We start from the raw sequence: 19808 nt of genomic DNA on the forward strand, positions 1-19808 counted from the left end.
CAACTTCGTTTAAACCAATTTAACTTCCTTACAGTGCAAAGAATTTATGCAGAAAGTCTGCCCGTTAGTTTATTTTTTTTTTCAAATACACATGATTTTGCATTCGCTCCTTTAGAAAAAAATGTCAACTAAAAAGAAGGTTTCAGTTTCACTTGCAGGCTTTCGACAAGTAAGTACACTCCAATGAAAGGTAGGCCTAAAGTAGTTTTAACCATATATCGCTGAAAATAACATTAAAATGGCTTCAGGATATTGCCTTGTTTAAGGATTTTGAAACCATCTTCGCATTTTTATTGAACTGATTCACCGACCACTATTTCGGTAAATTTCTGGTTAGTCTCATTTATTTTCTTAGTGACGACGAGCTGATTTTCCTTTTTGCTGTTTGAAACAATGATTTCTAAAGCCTGTAAGCAAGTTTGAGACCTCTAAAACCTTTCAACGTTTCAAAATTTCAAAATTTTTTCATCGATTTGTTAGTCTCGCTTTCGCGCAAAACAAGCGCTCGTCCTAGGTCGCCCGGGAATACGAAACTCGCCTATTCTGGTAGGTGGGCCTCCAAAGCACTCCCTTGGCATGAAGCAAAAAAAGGAAGAAGGAGCCCGGTCTGAATAAAGTTTTAACCCTATTCAGCTAATACAATTTACTCCTCCCATTCTCATCATTGTTCAGACAACTGTGTTGAACACTGTGTTGATATTAGGGAAAAGAATACACAGCCGCTTCGCCATTTAAAAAACTCGTGTTAATACTTTTTATCGGTTAGTTTTACATTTTTGAGTGGAATAATTAATATATCCCTTCAACTGACTCAAAACTGACCATGCATGCTATTTTACACTTTCTAGAATAGCATGCTTGTGTTTGTGTCATGGGTCATCAGCCTTTTGATTATCATAGCGTTAAGATTATGAAACTTAAGATCAACGTAGGCACCATCGTCTGTTTCTCTTTATATTACATGGAGAAGAGAAGGAGGTGATGGTTTAATTTTCATACCATTGCGCGATAGGAGATCAAAGAGGGAGTAGATTCCTTGCTTTCCTCCCATGGGGAACGCTACTCCTCAAAACCTTTGTGGTTTGGGCGCAAACACCAACGTTTAACCTGATCAAAGCTTAAATATGTTGCTATTCTTATATTCAAAGGTCATATAGCGCCTTTATCGACATCGCACAAACAGCAGATAAAAAGTATATATACCAACGAAAGTATCAAGGAAGAATCAACTCTATTACCTAGAAATGCGTCTTTTATTAAAACTGACAGAAAGTTAAAATATATCACTTTTCTGCGGAAGTATTAAATGGTATTAATAACTGAAGCTAGCGAAATGTCTCTAACCGTCTTCATCAGATATCATTTCTGCTGATTGTCAGTGGCAAGAGATGTTAAGGTTGGTGCATTTGTAGCCATTTTAAAATTATGACTTTATGCATTCCTCCGCACAAATGTTTTTCATCTTCCGGGTATCTAATAGTTGTTTCTCGTAATTCCGAGATTATTAATTTGACAAGACACACTTTATAGTTTATTAGACACGTGATCTCGTCCAGACCACCAATTATAGCTGTCATCGCAAACAATACATTAGTTGTTTGAGAGTTCAGATGTAGGGAAATGCAGTTCACTCGGCTGTCAGCTGTTTATCTGCTGATGAAGTATCACATTGCTATGAAAAGATTTTTACTAGCTTTGTCAGAACACTGAGAAAAGAAACACAAACAATGCAGTGAATGCAAATTGTCCATTAATATTATTACTTGGGAGTTTCCCTCGAAGTCCATACCGACGACGAAGTCATGAATTCTAACTTATCTCCTCCAAGAAAACCGTGGAGTCACTCTGTTTTGATGTTCTTGGTCACGCTATTTACCTTTTCCTTAGGTAAGTCTTCACTTTAACTAAATATGTCTTGCACTCTACTTTAGGACCCTTAAGGATCTATAACTCTCGCAATTGCGCGGTTATTTCCTTTAACTCACAAATTAAGATCCATCACGTTTATATAAGGACGGAAACAAATGACATTTGACAGCCCGTGCACACGGGCTTGATACAATACCCAAGCTACAGCTGTATGTCTCTTTTTTGAGGCAATATGAACTATCAACAGTATGTTTTCAGATCAATTTTTGAGCAATATAAAAATTTCTCCGTGATCTGATATCTATACTTTCAAATCCCAAGGATTTTTTTGTGGTCTCTATAGATTTGTTTTCACCCATTTTCTGTAACTGTACTTTGACCCCAATAACTCTGTTATCAATCCCTTTCGAGAATTGATCTGAGGTAAACCATAATCATTTACGTTTCGATAAATATCGTCTGCCATTGTTAATGGTTGATTTATGCAGCTTACAGCACGGCTAGGTATGGAGAAATAATGCATTAGTTTAACCGGAGAAAGCATCTCTCTCCTCCCAATTTTGTTCCTTCTATACTCCCCCTTACATTTAAAAGTTTTGGCATCTGTAAAGCGGTAGTGGACAGCAATAATTTAAGGATTTATTATACCTATGACTAAACTTCTATCAGTTAAGGGCTCATTACTGTACTACGCCTACACAATTCGTATTTTCAACACTAATTGCTGCGGAGCGACCGTAGGGAGCGAGCAGCAACATAATCAGGATTTAAGGGAAATATATAAGGGGCGACGAATTCTCGAATTCATCACTTTTTACCACAATGCATTGCATTTAACCACACTTTTTACCACAATACATTGCATTTAACCAGAGTGCATTGCGCCACGAACAAGTCAAATAAAAACACGGGGAAGTTCGCATCGTTCGCTGCCCAGACTCAGAGTTTTCTTTGTAGCAAATTTTCTACAGCACGGTTAGAGGTCTTACCAAATTTAAGACACGCAGGAGTCTTTCAGATGAGTGCGATGGTTAACTTGGGGATTGGATTTCAATTCAACAGCCTTTGACTCGTCCAGGTGTTAAACCTGACGAGAAGATGAGTATTTGCTCTTCGACTCCGCAACACGGGGGATATACAAATTCCAGCTTGCTAGAAGGTGATGTGAAAGTGAGAAAATGTCATCCATGCTATTCTTAAGAACCTGTATGAGCCGAAAATGGATGTGATTTTGACCATTCGCTTCAAAATAACAGCGGAAATCGAGATAACGGGCGCTTTCCATTTAGGAAAAAAACCCGGAAATTTTGGAGGTAGCAAAAGTGGAATTTCCGATTGGTAAAAAGTTGTTCCATTTGGTCGTAAACCCCGGTATGTGGCGGTGCCCGACCGTGGACCTGGAACTGGTACAAAGTACGAGAAACGTAAATGGAACACGACATTCCGTTCGGAAATTCCAACCGGGAAAACGGGACCACCTTTTTAGATTTTCCACTTTTTCTGGGAATTTTCCAGTGGGACGAACCGATGAAACGTGTTCCATTTACCGCGGAACCGGAAATTCCGGAAATTTTGACTAAATGGAAAGCGCCCAACAAAACATATGTATTGTGTCCTACGTTGCAGACGAGGACGTGTATCGGGGTTTTGAAAAGCATAATTATGTTCTCTCATTCATTCATTACCATGGAATATGCGTTTAAATTGTTTTTTTGCTGTTAATAGCTCGATTAATGCGGCTGGCGATCATCTTGCCGGCGGAAGTTTCACGGAAAAGGAATTAAATTAAAGACTTTTCCCGAAATTACGCATTCATTCTCCGTGGTTTAGTGGTGAGGTGTAGTCGCATTGAGTCGATGGTGCCGGGTTCGACTCCTACTGAACTCTTTTTTTCCTTCTTTCTTTTTTTCTTTTTCTGTTTTTTTTTGTGTTGTTGTTTTCTATAAATATATAGCTAAATAACTGTTACTTAATAAAGTGCAATAAACAGCAAGAAAAGTATCATGTTTCCAGAGAAAAGATAGTACACCCTATATTAAATATATGGATAAACAATCTGAATTTCTATCATTTCCTACAAATTACTGTGGGAAAACCAGAGTTGATAACCATTTGATCATTTTTTAAACAACGTTCCCACGAGTTCTTTATATAGACTGATAGTAATTATTCTAGGACTTTCCAACATGTAAATAGCACATTCAATGTCATTTTCGATTCTTTTAAGTCCCACTGCCTAACTAATGCCAGTATCAACAGAATGTGCCGCAGCATTACTATCTTTTAGATACCCTAGTTGTAACCCTGATAATTATAGAATGCAACTAACTTACGATTTTTCACTTTCAGTGTGTAACATTTTCTTTGAATGATCACACCCTTTTCTTAAGTGATTTTCACGTTTGTGTTTTTAGGTCAGGATATAACTTGGGTAAACCAGCCACCTAATCCAACATTCGGAGTCCGCGATGAAAACGTTACTTTAGAATGGCAATACAGGCTCAATGCTAGTGACAGACTTTCTCAGTTTTTCTTGAAAAGAAGAGAAAACAATGAAATGGAGGAATTGGTTTCGTACGTGGCCAGCAATAATGAAAAGACATATTTTAACAAGAAATTTGTGATGTTGAAGCATGCAATTCCATCCTTCATGTTAATAAATGCTCAGGAAAGTGATGCCACTAAATATTGTTGTAGAATTCTCACAGCCAATGGCAAAAAAGGAAGGAGTTGCGTGGAGCTTAAAATACTAGGTGAGTCTCCCCAGATGTAAATGACACACAGTGCTTTATCTAGAACTTAAGCAGTGATTTTTAATATATTACTTCATTCTTGCTCATTAATCGCCTCCAGAGCGCAGAACGCCTTCTTTTTTCGTGTAAACTAATGTGATTTGGATGGGCTAGAATTTATGGAAAAGCGTAATAGACTTGAAAGAAATGTTGCCACAGTACCTTATGGGAAGTGCGTGCGTATGATATTCTACACGCAGGGGTTGTTGACCCCTCAAATTCGAACGTACGGATGAGATTCTCAAAGAAAACCAATTCCTGCCCTTAAACCACTTTCGGTGTGTTAATTCGTGCATACTGAATGACCTTAAAACAATCCTCGAAGTTGGGAAACCTTGGCAAGAATTTCATCATTTATTTAACTGGATCAGTAGTCTTCCTCCTACCTGAAAACAACATCGTTCGTAGTTCTTAGTTAACGAGCTATTTTTCAACATGCAAATGCTTATCTTCATTTTAAGCGAGTTTTTTTGCAACTCATTTTCAACCGAGACTGCTTTTTAGCTCATAACAAACGTACATCTGTACACGACCACTGTGTATAAGATTAATCTTTACATCTACAAGTGTAGCAGCCTTTTCTTCATCACTCAATCCCCTAACCTCTATTAAAATCTTTTTTAGAACGCCCCATGATAATTTCTATCTCAAGTAACCAAACAGCGCCAGAAAATGAAAATTTGACACTTTCATGTAACGCAACTGGCAAACCACCCCCTGATGTGACTTGGACCAAACGAGGAAACAAGGAATGGAAGCATCTGGGAACAATTCTGTCCATAATAAACATTAGCAAAGTGCAACATGGAGAGACCTACTCGTGTACTGCGAAAAATAATGTTAGTTACGCGATTGCTTCTGTCACGATCGCTGTTAACTGTAAGTGTATCTTAAAGTCTACTCAGATTGCAATGTGATAGTAAGTATACAGCTTAGACTTCACGATAGGGCATTTTTCGTTGCAGTTTATTGATTTGCATTTCAGTTATGTCTGTTTTGTTTTGCTGTCTTCATCAATGGAAAATGAAAACAAAACAGAACAGAACAAAACCAACAAGGATCCGGATCTTGTGCCTGTTATGTAACTAAATAGTTATGGCCTTTTATGAGTTGACTGTTTTTTTTTTTGGAATGGCAAAGCAAAATTGGAAATGATAGATTGAAGAGTGGAAACCGAGGGGGAAAGATCTCTACCCTTTTTAGGAAACTAATAGCCACGGGAGGTCTAGTACTTATTATGCAGGGGCTAGTAGCATTTTAATTACTTATGCGTTAGTCAGTCAGACCTAACAGCTAACATCTTTGGCTGAACCCAGTCAAAGTCTTAATTTTAACGCCACAATGCCACTGAGGCGTTAGCAATAAAGTCTGATGTTAGGTGTTTATGACCTGGATGGCTCCAGAATTAAAGGAGTTGAGAAGTAAGTGTTACTATGGGGACTCTCAATATAACATTTAACAACTATAGAATGAGGTTGAGAATGATCTGAAGAATTATGGAGATCGAGGATGGCATTATTGACAACACCCTCCTCGATCTCCATAATTTTTCAGATGATATGAAAGCCGAATCTAATCATTGTTTTATTATTCATTCAAAATAATTCTAAGTTTAAAAACAAGCTAAAACATGCTTACCTTGGTAGATGTAACGTTTCCGTCTTCCATTCTCCGCTTCTCGGCAAGTTTGGAAGATAAATGGATGTTCAAAATAGCAGATGTCTTCCGTCGAGTCGCATTCTTGCTGTTCTTGCTATGTTCGTAATTCGCTTATTTCCTCTTCGGGAAACGAGTGAAATGTTCTGCCATTTTGTACTGTTCTACCCTCGTCCCCAGGGCTTCTCGGTTGCCAGTCCACTTTTCTGACAATTATGCTGAACTACTGTCGTCATTTTCCACATATCGTAAACATCTTCCAAATTTGAACAACGCTAGCTCGGGTTATGAAGAATTACCCGTGGAATTTGAGCCAATCAGGAACGGAGAAACATTTTGCATGAATAATAAAATACTTTTATATCAGACAGCTAGCGCTCGTTAGTGAATTAGATATGAATAAATGTTTGAAGATTGTTCTTGAGAGACTACCCTAGGTCGTATATAACTTAAGCGGTAGTATCAAATCAGTTTTAAGTATGTTGTTAATATGCTGTCATTTCCTTGAGGTCTTTAAGAAATGTGCTTTTGAAATCATTGTAGATGCACCTTTAATCAGTCTACCTTCAAAGTCATACAACGTTACTGAAGGCGCTGATACAAGGCTTCTTTGTCCCAGTGATGGTAGACCTCCTCCTATTGTCACGTGGTCAAAGATAAATGGTTTCAACAACAGTTCATATCCACCCGGTCAAGTGCTTAATATATCGAATATAAACAGGACTGAAGCTGGCAAATACCAATGTACCGCCAAAAACAGTGTAGGAAAAGAGGCGATTGCTACTATTTACATCAATGTCATTTGTAAGTTTTAGCTGATATTTTAATGTTTCAAAGAAGTTTTAGGACGAATGAAATTGTGGCCTATGTTTTGTTTGGCTTGATATCGTTCTACTAACATGAATCTGTATCAAAGTCGGGAACTACAACCAAAGTTAAAAATCATTTGGAAATGTAATAGGCTCTTTGCAGCAGGTCAGTCACGTGGTACAAATACTCACTGGGACGAGACAAACTGTTTTCACAGTACGTTTCTTGCGCCCCAGCATGGCGCCCCCAGCATGGAGGTTTTGTACCACACGTAATTTACTAGCTGCATAATTCTTTAGATCATCCAAATGGAATAATTAACGAGGCCTCTTTACATTGTCCAAGCAGCGCCGAACCAGCAGTTCTTGACTGACAAATACTCTGTGAAGTCGCGAATCGAGCTCAATAAACGGTTACATCATACGCCCTTAGTTCCGTTAATAGTCCTCCTACTAGTCCGTTCACCACTGTCCTATATGCAAATCAAGGGTCTCTTTTCTTAGAGTGTTAACGCTCATTTCGCATCTAATTATCCTTCACCACTGTCCTATATACAAATCAAGTCCCTCTTTTCTTAGAGTGTTAACGCTCATTTCGCATCTAATTATCCTACATTAAGTCCCTTGAGACCCGACACTACACACTGGAGACCGTTATTCGATAGCAACGCATTTCCGTTTTTACAATTTTCCTTCATCTTGTGACTGAATTCTTAAACAGGCTATATTTTCGTTACTTAACAAAATGTTGATCGCAAGACTTTCCCTATCCGTAGATCCACCTACTATCGTTAGGAGAACCAGTACCCAAATATTGAACGAAACTGGGGAACTGCGTCTAAAATGTTACGCGACAGGTAATCCACGGCCATTCATCACGTGGACTAAAGTACCAGACCCTACAACTCTGGACTCACCAGACGGTGTTCTTACTATATATAAGGCGAACAAAACCCATTCTGGAATTTATCAGTGCAGAGCTAGTAACGGAGTTGGAAGAGATGCAACTGCACTATCTTCAGTAAGATTCAATTGTAAGTTTGTTTTCAATTATTTTTATTCTCGCTTGACCCATTTTTTCATTTTGTGTTATATGCACGGTCTCCCTCGCTCCCGAATTTAAATATGAGGTCCTTTCATTTTACTGTTTAGCGTGAAATGATCTCTAATCAGGTGACTTACTATGTGCGGGAAGACATAAGAGTGACTGGCAGATGGGTTTGTTGAGTGTTACCGTATACTGCTGCTTATAAGCCCTGGGCTTATACAAGTTCGTAAGGGGTTTTAGGTGGGCTTATAAACGGGGGAGCTTATATCCGGATGGGCTTATAAGCGGACGAAAAAAAACGTTTCAAAATGAGCAACAGCACTGTTGATCGACGTATGATTTAAATTTATTACTCTTACAACGGATACAGTTTGTCAAAAGTTTTGTGAAACGCACTGTAACACTACAGGAGAACAATGAACAGTTACTTCAAAGCATTTGGCGATATGTTGAAATAAAGATTGTCAATAATAAAATGGTAATAAAGTTATTCTTCCGTAATCTTTTCCAGTTATTTGTTGAAGTAATAGTGTTCTCTGAGAGTGCTTAATATTAATAAAACAAGAAAAACTGGAGGGGGGCTTATATCCTGATGGGCTTATAATCGGATGTATTTTTTTGTTTGCACGTAGGTGGGCCTATAACCGGGGGAGCTTATAAGCGGATGGGCTTATAAGCGGCAGTTTACGGAGAGGCATATTTGCTGGTCGACTACACTTTTTAAAGATCCCATTCTATTTCATTAAGTGTTCTGGGCTAATTGGGTTTGTGTGCCAGTTAATATGAAATTCAGAAACATTCTTGGCTCATTGGTAATAGTAAACCAAGAGACGACCTTATGGATTGTGATTGGTTATATTTATACTCCTGTGTCTTTTCAACAGACAAACCAGTCGAAACTCGCCTAAGATCAGACACCAAAGATGACAGAGTGATAGCGGGAAACTCTGTAACTTTTTCGTGTACTGCTGAGAGTAACCCACCTCCAAACCTGGAAATCCGCTTGAACAATGTGTCGTTGGGTTTCTTCAAAAACAATACATTCACTCTTCAAGACGTCAACACGTCTTATGGTGGAACCTACGAATGTGTTCCATGGAACATGTTTGGATACGGCCCCATAGCAACTGTCAACCTGACTGTACAAGGTATATGTTAAGCTGCTAAGCAGGAGATTAAAAATGGAAAAGGGAGGGAAAGCTAATACTTCCACTTCATTTCCTTACTTTTTGGAGCCTGCCAAGGAGCCTAAATAATGACTTAACGTTCCACTGTCCAGTTTATCTGCGCTTTTAAGAAAAAGAACGAAGAAATGAAGTTTGGTCCTTGTCCCTTATCTATCAGTATGGGTAACTTTACTTAAAAAATGAGGCTAATTTACCCTTATTTGTTTACCTTTCTCTAGCAAAGTGAAGAAAGCAATTTCTTAGGATATTGAGAAAAAGCAAAAACTTTATTTGCAGTGTGAAAACATAACCGAAAATTATAGAGCGTTTTTACTCACGTGGCCAGCATCTGTGCAAATTTATTGGAACAAAACAAGGCGTTTGCATAAGAAAGGAGATCAACTCTCACGGCATTGGTTTGGGACACCAACATGGCGCTGTTTCTTTGTTTTGGAACACCAATATTATATGGCCGCCGTGAGGTCATGTGAAAACGCTCTATAATTGGCTGTTGTTTCTGGTACACGGTAGAATTTCATGATTCAAGATTAAAAACGATATAAAAGTATAAAGTCATATATTAATTTATACATTATTCTCTTCCTTCTAGAGGTGGTCCGGGGCAGGAAAGGAACAAATACATAATAGTTAATAGCACTGCTGTTGACTGCTTTTGAAGTGTCTATAATTTTTTGGTAGCCCTAGGATTGTCGAAAGTTTCATTGCCTGTTTCTTTTAGGATATCATTGGATTAAACTAGGAACAGCACTAAAATTATCCCATCCTTAATTTTCTTTCCACGGTTCCAAAAAGCTAGAGTTGGATAATCGCTAACATTGCCTTTTAAAATTTGTTTTAGTTCCGCCTTCGATTGACTTTATTTCCCACGAGGTTACTGTAAACGAGACTGAAAATGTCACCATATTCTGCAATGCATCGGGGATTCCAAAGCCAGTGGTCACCTGGACATTTCTGGGCAGCTCATCGGATGGTATGGAATCTGTTAACTTGGAATCTCTCTCGTTACCACGTATCAACAAAAGAAAAGCTGGAAGATATCGATGTACAGCAGCAAATGGCGTCGCAAATCCTAAATCCGCTCACGTTGATATAAAAGTAAATCGTAAGTGTGAACAAATATAAAGTGACATTCACATTTCGCTAAAATCCGCGGTTGTAATTCCCAAAATTCCAGGTAACTCAAACCGGCAACAGTCGGAAAATTGTTTGCCCTTAATTTGACTTCTGATTGCTGAAGAGAAACCCATCGATGGTTGACCATGCTAGAGGCTTAAGACGATAACGGGTACAAATGTCCCTCAAAATATTTACAACTTTTGTCTTTCAGATAAACCAGAAATAGAACATGTTGGACCTTCAAGGGAAATCACCTCTTGGCTAAACCATGAAACTGCATTAACGTGCAAAGCAGTAGGATTTCCATTGCCAGAAATTAAATGGAGTCATGATGGCGCAGTAGAATATTCTGTCCAAGGTTACTCCTGCACCAGTATTCTCAGGTTCACACCCAAACGAGCGAGTGATTTTGACGTTGTAGTGTGCATGGCAAAAAATATTCTTGGATCAGCAGAAGCCAAAGTAACTGTTAAACAACTTAGTAAGAATACGTCCAGTGTTCTTTTTTTATGGTAAAGTTAAAACATATCACTTATTATTCATTTAAAAAAACTAGTATATGGTATGCTCAATTGGACACAAGGGGTATGTATTTTGTAAGACGGGCATAATTTCTTGCCGAATTCCTGTTTGTTTGATATACGTTTGGAAAAGGCGATTATTTGTACGGTGTTTGTGTGTAAAAAAGATCTTCGTTCTCTCGTAATTAAAGAATTTCTTTTACTTTTCAGGAAAACGACAGTTTCTGCTTTAACCAATTAAGAGAAAAATTGTGCCTTTCTCTATTGAAATTCAATTTCAAACAAACTTAATGGAAATTCTTCGAGAATGGTGCGCGTTTGAGAAATTGCCTAACTAAGGCAAAGCAAATTCGCTCGTTTTTTTTATCATACATATTAATCATATGCTAGCCTTGATTTCATTTTTTTCCACAGGTGTTCCAGACCCCCCAAAGATCCTACGAATTGACGAAGGTCTTAATAACCTAAAAATTCACTGGAAGGAGTCTACCGCTAAACCAAAATTTTCGATTCTCGGTTACATGGTACAGGTTAAAGAAAAGGGAGAATCACATGAGTGGATAAACTGTACGCAGATGGAAAATCAAACAGGTTCCATGATGTGTCTCATGGATGAGTTGAAGAGCAACACCGAATACATTGTAAGAATATCTGCAAGGAATGTAGTGGGTTTCAGTGAGTTTACTATGAGGGAGGTTTCAACAAAAGAACCAACAGGTAACGGCTTCCCCTTCATGTGCTAATGCCTATTAGCAACCTTTCAAGATTTTGATAAAATATTCTTCTCCACATTCTTTCCCCAGATAATTCGCTCCTGTTAATTTAAATAGCTAATTAATATCGTTCAAGGCTAGTGCCTTAATTGGGAATGATGACACGTGAGACATAATGACGAGTCGTATTACAAAATACATGGTTCCAAGCGCTGCTAAAACAACAGTGCTTGTATCTCAGTTTAACATTAGCACTTATACGTCCTGTAATTATGATATTTTTCGATGAGCCTAATGTAGTGAAACCCCTAAAGCAATAATCTAGGCCGCGATTTATAAGAATGTGTTAAATAAGTGTAACATGTATAGTTTCTTAGCATCACACAAAACGTTTTTAAAATAGCAATTGAAAGTAATCTTGTAGAACACATCACGAAACATCGAGTTTATAAGACTTTCGCACAGTAAATTCTAGTTTTATAGTGGGGGTAAGGGTGGAGTAAGTCTTTTAATCTGAAGAATCATAGGCTTCACGCTGTGTGATACTACCGAAGAGTTCGTCGTTAATTTCGGATTTAGCAGCCAGGGTCGCTACTTTCGGGTAGCTAAGACGTGCGCCGTACATGGTACAAATGTGAAAACATCCACACTTTTTACTTGGGAAAACTTATTTCATGTTTTTTCGTTTTTAAATACAAATTCAAAAGAACTGTTCGATTACGGTCTGGATATTCAAAAAACGAAAGGAAGACTTTTGGAATTAAAGAAAATAATGTAATGTACCGTTGGTTACATAAACTCTCAGAAGGAGTGTCACAAATAAGATCTTTATAACCTTTTAAAATAATCCTCGGATCAGTTTGGTAAAGTTTGTTGTATGTTTAATTTTCGTTACTTCTTGCGAAAAGGGAAATTATTTTCAGGCGAAGGATCGTTATCTTCGGAGGGTCTCTACCTTTGGTATTTTCACACTTTTGAAATTCTATCGCTGCTTTCGGGGCCGGGTTCGTTACTTTCGGAACTTCACGGTACAATTTCGCTAGTTTATGCACGTTTACCGCGATATTATGTATAGCTGTACACTTTATTGCAACAAACGGGCATGCTTGAAAAAAAACCCAATCAACTAACATGTAAACCTATTTTGTAGTAAAAGAGAAGCAGCAAGGCCTCCCTGGAATTACTGTTCACTGGATAATTGCAGGAGTAACTATCGGCTTCTGTGTTGTGTTACTGTTAGTTGCTGCTGTAGCATTGAAGAGACGCTCTCGAGGTTTGTTTACTCCGAAATACACAGACTAATTAATATATCATTGCGAAGCAGTAAACTATAAACAACTGAAACATGGAGTTTAATGCACTTGTTTTTAAAAATACGAATTTGAATAACTACTACCGGATGCAATTGTTTGTTTAATTTTTCAGGCAAACAATATAATCAAATTTCCTCATCATCATGATGAGATAAATAAAAAAGTTAATAGAAAATATATATTAAATAGTACAAACTTGGAGGCATAAAGCAAGCTTTCATCAGTCAGCGAAACTCGTGTTACACCCTTTTTTACCCTTGCATTCAGTTGTACATTAATTTATTCACCCGAACGTTCCTTGACCAACTGAAACAAATTTAAACATTGTGAAGTGACATCCTATTCAGTACAGCTCTTAAAGAAAACATCACAACTAACTTCAAAATAGATTTGAACCGTTTTGAATTCTACTGACAGCGCCCGTCTATGGGATTAACGATTTGTGGAAAATCAAATAGTCAAAATTATTCTTCAACAATTCAAGGAAGCAAATGGCTTTTTATTGGAGTATCATTTGCATTTTGTTCTATTAGACGGGTTTTTATTTCTATTTTTACTTATTTAGGATTATATCACCCTTAATTTAGCATTATGTCAATTATAACTGCTTGTGATCCAGGCCTTTTAGTGACTAATTTGAGAAAAGAAAAAAAGAAAAAAAAAGAAAAAAAATCATAATTTTAAGATGACCTAATTGCAGATGCTGGGTTCAATTATCAACAGTATTCATTTCTCTCGTTATTTCATACGTTACAGATTTTTTTGGCTTCGTAATCATCCTTTCATACACAGATCAACATTTGTATGACGATTTACCCGGCGAATTGAACGCGTTTTTGATGAAAATGAAGTTCATCTAATCAATTCAAAAGAGCAGATCCAAGACGGCCGATGCTTTTGGTTCCTTCCTTAATGATAAGTGAGGTCATCATGCCATCACTTCTATTGTTAAAGTTTATTTTAAATGTTTTATTCAGCCTCTTGTTTTTATCAGACCCCTAAAACTATTTAAGTATTTTTGTCGCTTTATGGCCACTTAAAGAGGGAATTTGGATTCTACTAATAAATTCAACAATATGACGTCATAATGACGTCAAATAACGTTACTGTGTCAGTGAAGTTAAGCCTAGATTTTGGACATGTATTTATTAAGCAAAAAGAAAAGCCAGTTCTGAACTAGCCTCCTCCGCAGGCTTCACTGTCCTGTTTTAGAGAACGAGTGGCAGAATGGCGCAGAGAACGGAGAGTGACAGTGATACCTGTCAAATATCTACAAGGTGATGACCTTCTTGACATTTTGGCTCGCGCATACAAATCCAATTTGTGTACGGGGATATTTTGAGAGACAAAAGCCGTTTACCGTGACCTACAGTAAGAACTAATAGTTTTTTAGTTTGTTTTCTGGATTTGTAATAATTTGTCTGACGAAAACCCCCAGAAGGGCCAGGGTCTTGTCACTGATCCACAAGGGTGAAGGACGGGGTCCTCACTCTTCGAATTTTGGCAGGCAACTCCATCACATTTTTTCTCCTTTTCTCGTCCTGAGACTACTCACGGTCAGTGTAACCGGAATTGCCTGCAAAGGAGACTAGGTCTTAACAGGGTCAGGAAAATAGTCTGTACCTGAATTCTTTTTGTGTTTAGTACAATGTATATGATTTAGGTGTTTTCTAGTTTAAAGTTGGAGTACATGTAGATGTACTGCAATAACAGCTAATTTGAAACATGTTTTTCTTTTATCAGGACGAGGCGAAGTAACAAACGTTAACGATAGGTTGGTTAAACTATAATCATACTTGATGAAAGTGATCCTGATTATGTTTTCCTTTCATGAGTTGTACGATACCATTACGGCGTTTTTTCTACTGCCTTAACAGTCATGCAGTTTAGTGACGCATACGGACTTATCCAAGACCATGAAAAACATCCCAGAAACGCTCTTACAAACTGAACTCTCTGCTAAAAAAAAGCGCAAAAAAAAGGCTCGTTTGACTGTTGATAAAGTAGCCTGCAAATACAGCCGCTACTCCTTGCTCCTCACCGATAGGAACGTTTCGCCAGTAGGAAAGTCTGCACCTTAGCGACAGAAATTCGACACTGATGACGTAAAATTTGTCCGAAATCTGGTCAGGAGCTCTGAGTGGTCGACAAAGTAGTTACACTGAATGACAGACAAAAGACAAAAGGCCACAAAGGTCAAATTTAAATTAAACGGAGTTGTAAACGTGATGAATCTACTACAAAACAGTTAATATTCCTGGAATATATTCTTCTTTAGAGAAAGCGTCTGAGTTTTGCTGGTGCTCGTTCGCAGTAGAACACAAACCTTTAGCGTAATCGACCAAAAGAAACATAAAATCAAGCAAATTTACATTTGGAACCTCATGAATACCGGAATTATTATGTAAACACTGATTTGCGTTAAACGCATGGAATTTCGTTTACCGGTTTATTAGCCCATTATGTTAACTTTTTTTTGTTTTGCTGACCAACCCAGCCAATAATCCTCAAATGTAAGGGGTGGGCAGTACATGGTAATTACTCCTGTCCCGCGGCGAGGAGCGAGGAGAAACGGCTGTATTCACAGGATATTAATAAAGCGACTGGAATGTTCTTTGAACCGCTTTGTTTTTGCAAAATAGAGCGTTCACTAACCTAAAATTTCTTTTTTAAAAAATAAAATATACAGTGGAAGAAATCTTCCACAAAAAAGGAAGGTCTTCAGCGTAAAAACAAACAGAAGGCAATTATTACGGAAGACCCTAGGTGAGATGGTGGCAACCAGTGAACATAAAAGTCGCAAAGTTAAGAATAAGAATAAGCGATACGACACTGAGACCTAGATAATTTCACTGACTTAAGTAAATGTCGCGAGCAATTAATTATAGATATTCCTTCCGATGCCATTATTTTCCTTCCTAGATTTTGTTAGTCGTAGTACCTAAGTCGGTCCATTCGCACAGTCCAACAAACAATCGTGATTCGAGTCGAAATCCTTTTTTAATAAGTGTTTATTGAACTGCAGTTATTTCTTTGCAGAGTGATTAGTTCAGATGATCCTTTTACAGCAAGGAGCCCAAAAGTGTGACCTCCTTTAATTAACTCACATCCTTTCGTGTAGACGTTAACCAATCAGAAGTCGAGGACAGTTTCCAGCTGGCTCCTGATTGGATTAAATCTGTACGAAAGAATATGAATCAATCAAAAGCGGTGACACTTTTGGGCTTCTTGCTGTAAAGATCATTACTACTTAGAAGGAGTTTTCTCAGTGACTGCCGTGTTTAATCAATGTTAATTCTTGTCTTTACCCAGTGGTTCCAAAAAGGTGACTATTACCAGTTATGATAATCCAACGATGGGGGAGAGTCTGCAGACAGTTGCAGCTGTTATAGAGGTACCTTCTTTTGACCGTGTTGGTATTGCACATTTTATATGACGCAAGTTAATTGTTCTCATTCAAGGGCTCATTACTGGAGTCGGGCTGGCTTGCTTTGCCGAATTGTTCTTTATCTTAATTTACATGAAGCACACCTTCCCGGAGCCGCCGTATCCCGCTGATCCTGGCAAATCTCGCACCCAGATTCCTTCTCGACGACGCTCCTTACACCCAAGCATATGTAGACAAGGCCACTAAAAATCTTGTTAAGAGAACCGGGCAGGGTAGAATTTCAAGCTAATCGATCGATTTTGCTAGTCTTAGTCTCCACTCACCCTAACGATGGGTGAAATGACCCCTGGGTTCATACCATTCACAAAGTTCAGGAATCGAACATTGTTTTCATGCGGAATAGCACAGTACCGCATATAGAGAAAATGTAACGTTATCTTAATGATAAAAAAGTATCGAATTTAACCTTTTAAACTTGAGAGATTAATGTTGTAAACTAGAATTCAGAATCCATTTTAATTCAACGCTACTCCGGATGAAGGGTGCAGTGAAGACTAAAGCTTCAATCGGTAAAACGGGTAACAAAAACGTGTAACGTGTTTTGCAACAATGCTGCAAAACGAGTTGAATAGCGATATTACGTGTTTTACCACCTACGTTCAGTCTGATACCTGATTTGTTGCATGTCGCTATTAAATCTTTTTGCAGCAATGTTGCAAGATGAGTTACATTTTTTTTGTTGCCCGTTTTCCGTATCTTAAATGAAACATTTTAGTATCAGCTCCTAGTGATCCGAAGGATATTTTCATGCTCCGAATCTTCTCTCTCCGTTAGGTTAATTGAAAAGTTATTAGTGTAAAATGCAAGATGAGCGAACAAACACCTAGGCAGAGACGTCGACTGAAAACTCACAAATTGGAAAAAAAATGAAAATGAAATGAATGGGGTAATAATTATAGAATCCCACTCGAATAGAACTTTTTAGCTTGTACATTGTTTTTATCCACTTCTGACCAAGTAATGGTAAAAAAAAGCCAGGAAACTATTTCTTTCAAACGTCGCCCTGAACCCCCGCACACGTCTGTGTGCAAAATTTATGAAAGGAAAAAAGGCAAATTCTCTTGAGAACATCACGTGGTTGAACATACTAGCTGAAATGTTCCGTGAAAAGCAGATTTTAACTTTTAATTCACCTCTTAATTTGTTTCTTTAATTTACTATTCGTATTTATACTCATTTAATAATCTAATTTTATTTTCTTCGCTTTATTCGAGTTTGATAGCGCAAAAAACTTCCAAAAAATGCGGAAACTTTTTTTTAACTTGTAGGGGGAACAAAGTGGATAGCAATAAAACCTGAGTAACAAAATACCGATGTAACAGGAACAGTTGCTGCGAGAAATCATGTTTATTGGCGGCTGGGAAGAGTTCCAGTAAAACCTGGAAAACTGGAAAGATACGACAGATACCGACGCACATTTTCTAGCTGCCACTAGGACAGTTAGTCTTAGGTCAGCGTCTATTTAAAAGGAAGTGTTTGGCAATTCTTTTGATTGTTTTTGTTTATTAACTATTCTTTCGTCCAAAAATTCAACTCTGATAAGAATTTTTGTCACTATGGATAATAGAAACAAGACTAGTGTGAATTTTTTTTCATGATTAAGTTGAGTAAAGCACTTGACATAAAGATGTTTCTTTTACAGCGGTGCGTGTTGTGACTTTTTAAGGTGTTAAAGAGAGAAGGAAAATAACGAACGAACAAACATAGTAGGAACTACTATTCTGATATCTCACACAGCTAGTTATAAGTAATATAATAAAGTTGTACAACAGATTTTGCTGACTTTTTTGATTGCCTTTTTTAATCCAAGCGCAAACAAGAATATAAATATCTCGAAATATCAGTCATTTCCAGTCAAACAATTACATTTTTCCTTAAATAATAGTGCTAGATTTGCCATCCGGACTCCCTCAGTTTATGTTTAAAATGTTTCTTTTGTTACTCAATTCTGCAAAGGGTATGCATCGATCTTTTAGTTGACGTCTTCAAGACACAGAATACTGAATGAAGCGAAAAAATTCCCTGTTCTTTGAAGTCTGTTTACACTTCATAAAGTATGCTATGGGTGTGTTTCTTTAAAGAGACCCCTTAGTTACCCCCTTTACGAATTGATGGTCAAGTACTCGAAACAGCTCGCTCACACAAGGTTCTAGGTTTGGTTATCCCTGACAGTCTGAAATGAAATGAAACGCCCTTTCCGCATACCTGTCTAGTGAAATAGAGCGGGTCCAAATGCGTGCTTTAAGGATAAAATACCGCCGATCTTAATACCAGGAAGCCTTACAACTTGCTAAAATCACTAGACTTGAGGACAGGCGCAATGAACTCTGTATGTGGACTTTTGGCAAAATTGTAAAAGGTGGGCCCTTGCCAAAACATGTAACCCAGATTAGGACTGTCGCTCATGACTATTCTCTTTGAAGTTCTAACTCTTGGTTGTCTTTTAAATGTAAAGCTGAGCGTTTTAGGCGAAGCTTTTTCCCTAGTAATATCCTAATGGCCAACGCATGCAACATCTTTTAAAAGTTAAATGTTATTCTTAGCTTAGTTTACAATTTGTTTTCAGATTAGTATAATTTTCGTAGTAACTATGAGTGGACCATATTCTTGTAATTTTACTAGGTTTTACTCTCTGCTATTTTTAATTATTATATTGTAAACTCCAGTCCCAATAAGGTTTTTGTAATTTTTCTAGATATTGAAGACACATTGTAATTCATTTTTAATGCGAGAATGTGGTGATTAAACACATTTTTTAAAATATTTATCTTTATTTTCTTTCGTGGAAGAGTGGTCACGTGAAGTGACGGTGGAAGACCGTCCGCTGCAATGGTTAAGAAACATTGTCATACCCCAAATTTCGATGCACTGTTTCTTTCCTTAAGTAAGAAACGACAAAGAAGATACATTCTATATCCCTGAAATTTGTTTACTTGAATAACGCGTTTGCCAGTCAATCTAGATAATGGCTACCATTAAGAAAAGAAAAAAAAAAAATGCATCATGTTGCTCATCGGCGAGAATTAAGAAAAGAGGAAGGTACGGGCATGTTCCAATTTTGTCACTAAAACCTTTAATTTTTTTTCTATTTCTTCTAATTTAAATGTTTTATGCTTTTTAAGGACCAATTTAAAAGGCAATTTAAAATAATTAAGACAAGCGTAAGTGTATGACATTCTTTTCCATTTCTAATTTAAATTGTCTTTGCTTGTGAACGAAGTTGTCACTTACGATTCCAACATTTGTTACCTGACAGTGTTAGCTGATAAAGGAGAGGAGAGGATGAGCAATTTTGTTTGGTCAAACTTACGATGCTCATTAAAATCCTTAACACTG

At 37.5% G+C, this 19808-nt stretch overlaps 1 protein-coding gene across 1 annotated transcript; it reads left to right on the forward strand.

Annotated features, from left to right (window-relative positions):
* The first annotated feature begins 1587 nt into the window (after positions 1-1587).
* Positions 1588-18245, forward strand: LOC140950275 (hemicentin-1-like). The gene is made up of 13 exons (XM_073399493.1): positions 1588-1887; positions 4284-4622; positions 5286-5540; positions 6861-7121; positions 7903-8160; positions 9059-9322; positions 10200-10463; positions 10689-10958; positions 11413-11715; positions 12862-12984; positions 14768-14798; positions 16337-16418; positions 17741-18245. Exons 1-13 carry the CDS (start codon positions 1803-1805, stop codon positions 17756-17758), a joined length of 2553 nt encoding a protein of 850 aa, XP_073255594.1. The 5' UTR covers positions 1588-1802; the 3' UTR covers positions 17759-18245.
* The last annotated feature ends 1563 nt before the right edge of the window (positions 18246-19808 follow it).

The sequence above is a fragment of the Porites lutea genome, chromosome 10 (assembly GCF_958299795.1).
Source record: "Porites lutea chromosome 10, jaPorLute2.1, whole genome shotgun sequence".
Lineage (NCBI taxonomy): Eukaryota > Metazoa > Cnidaria > Anthozoa > Scleractinia > Poritidae > Porites > Porites lutea.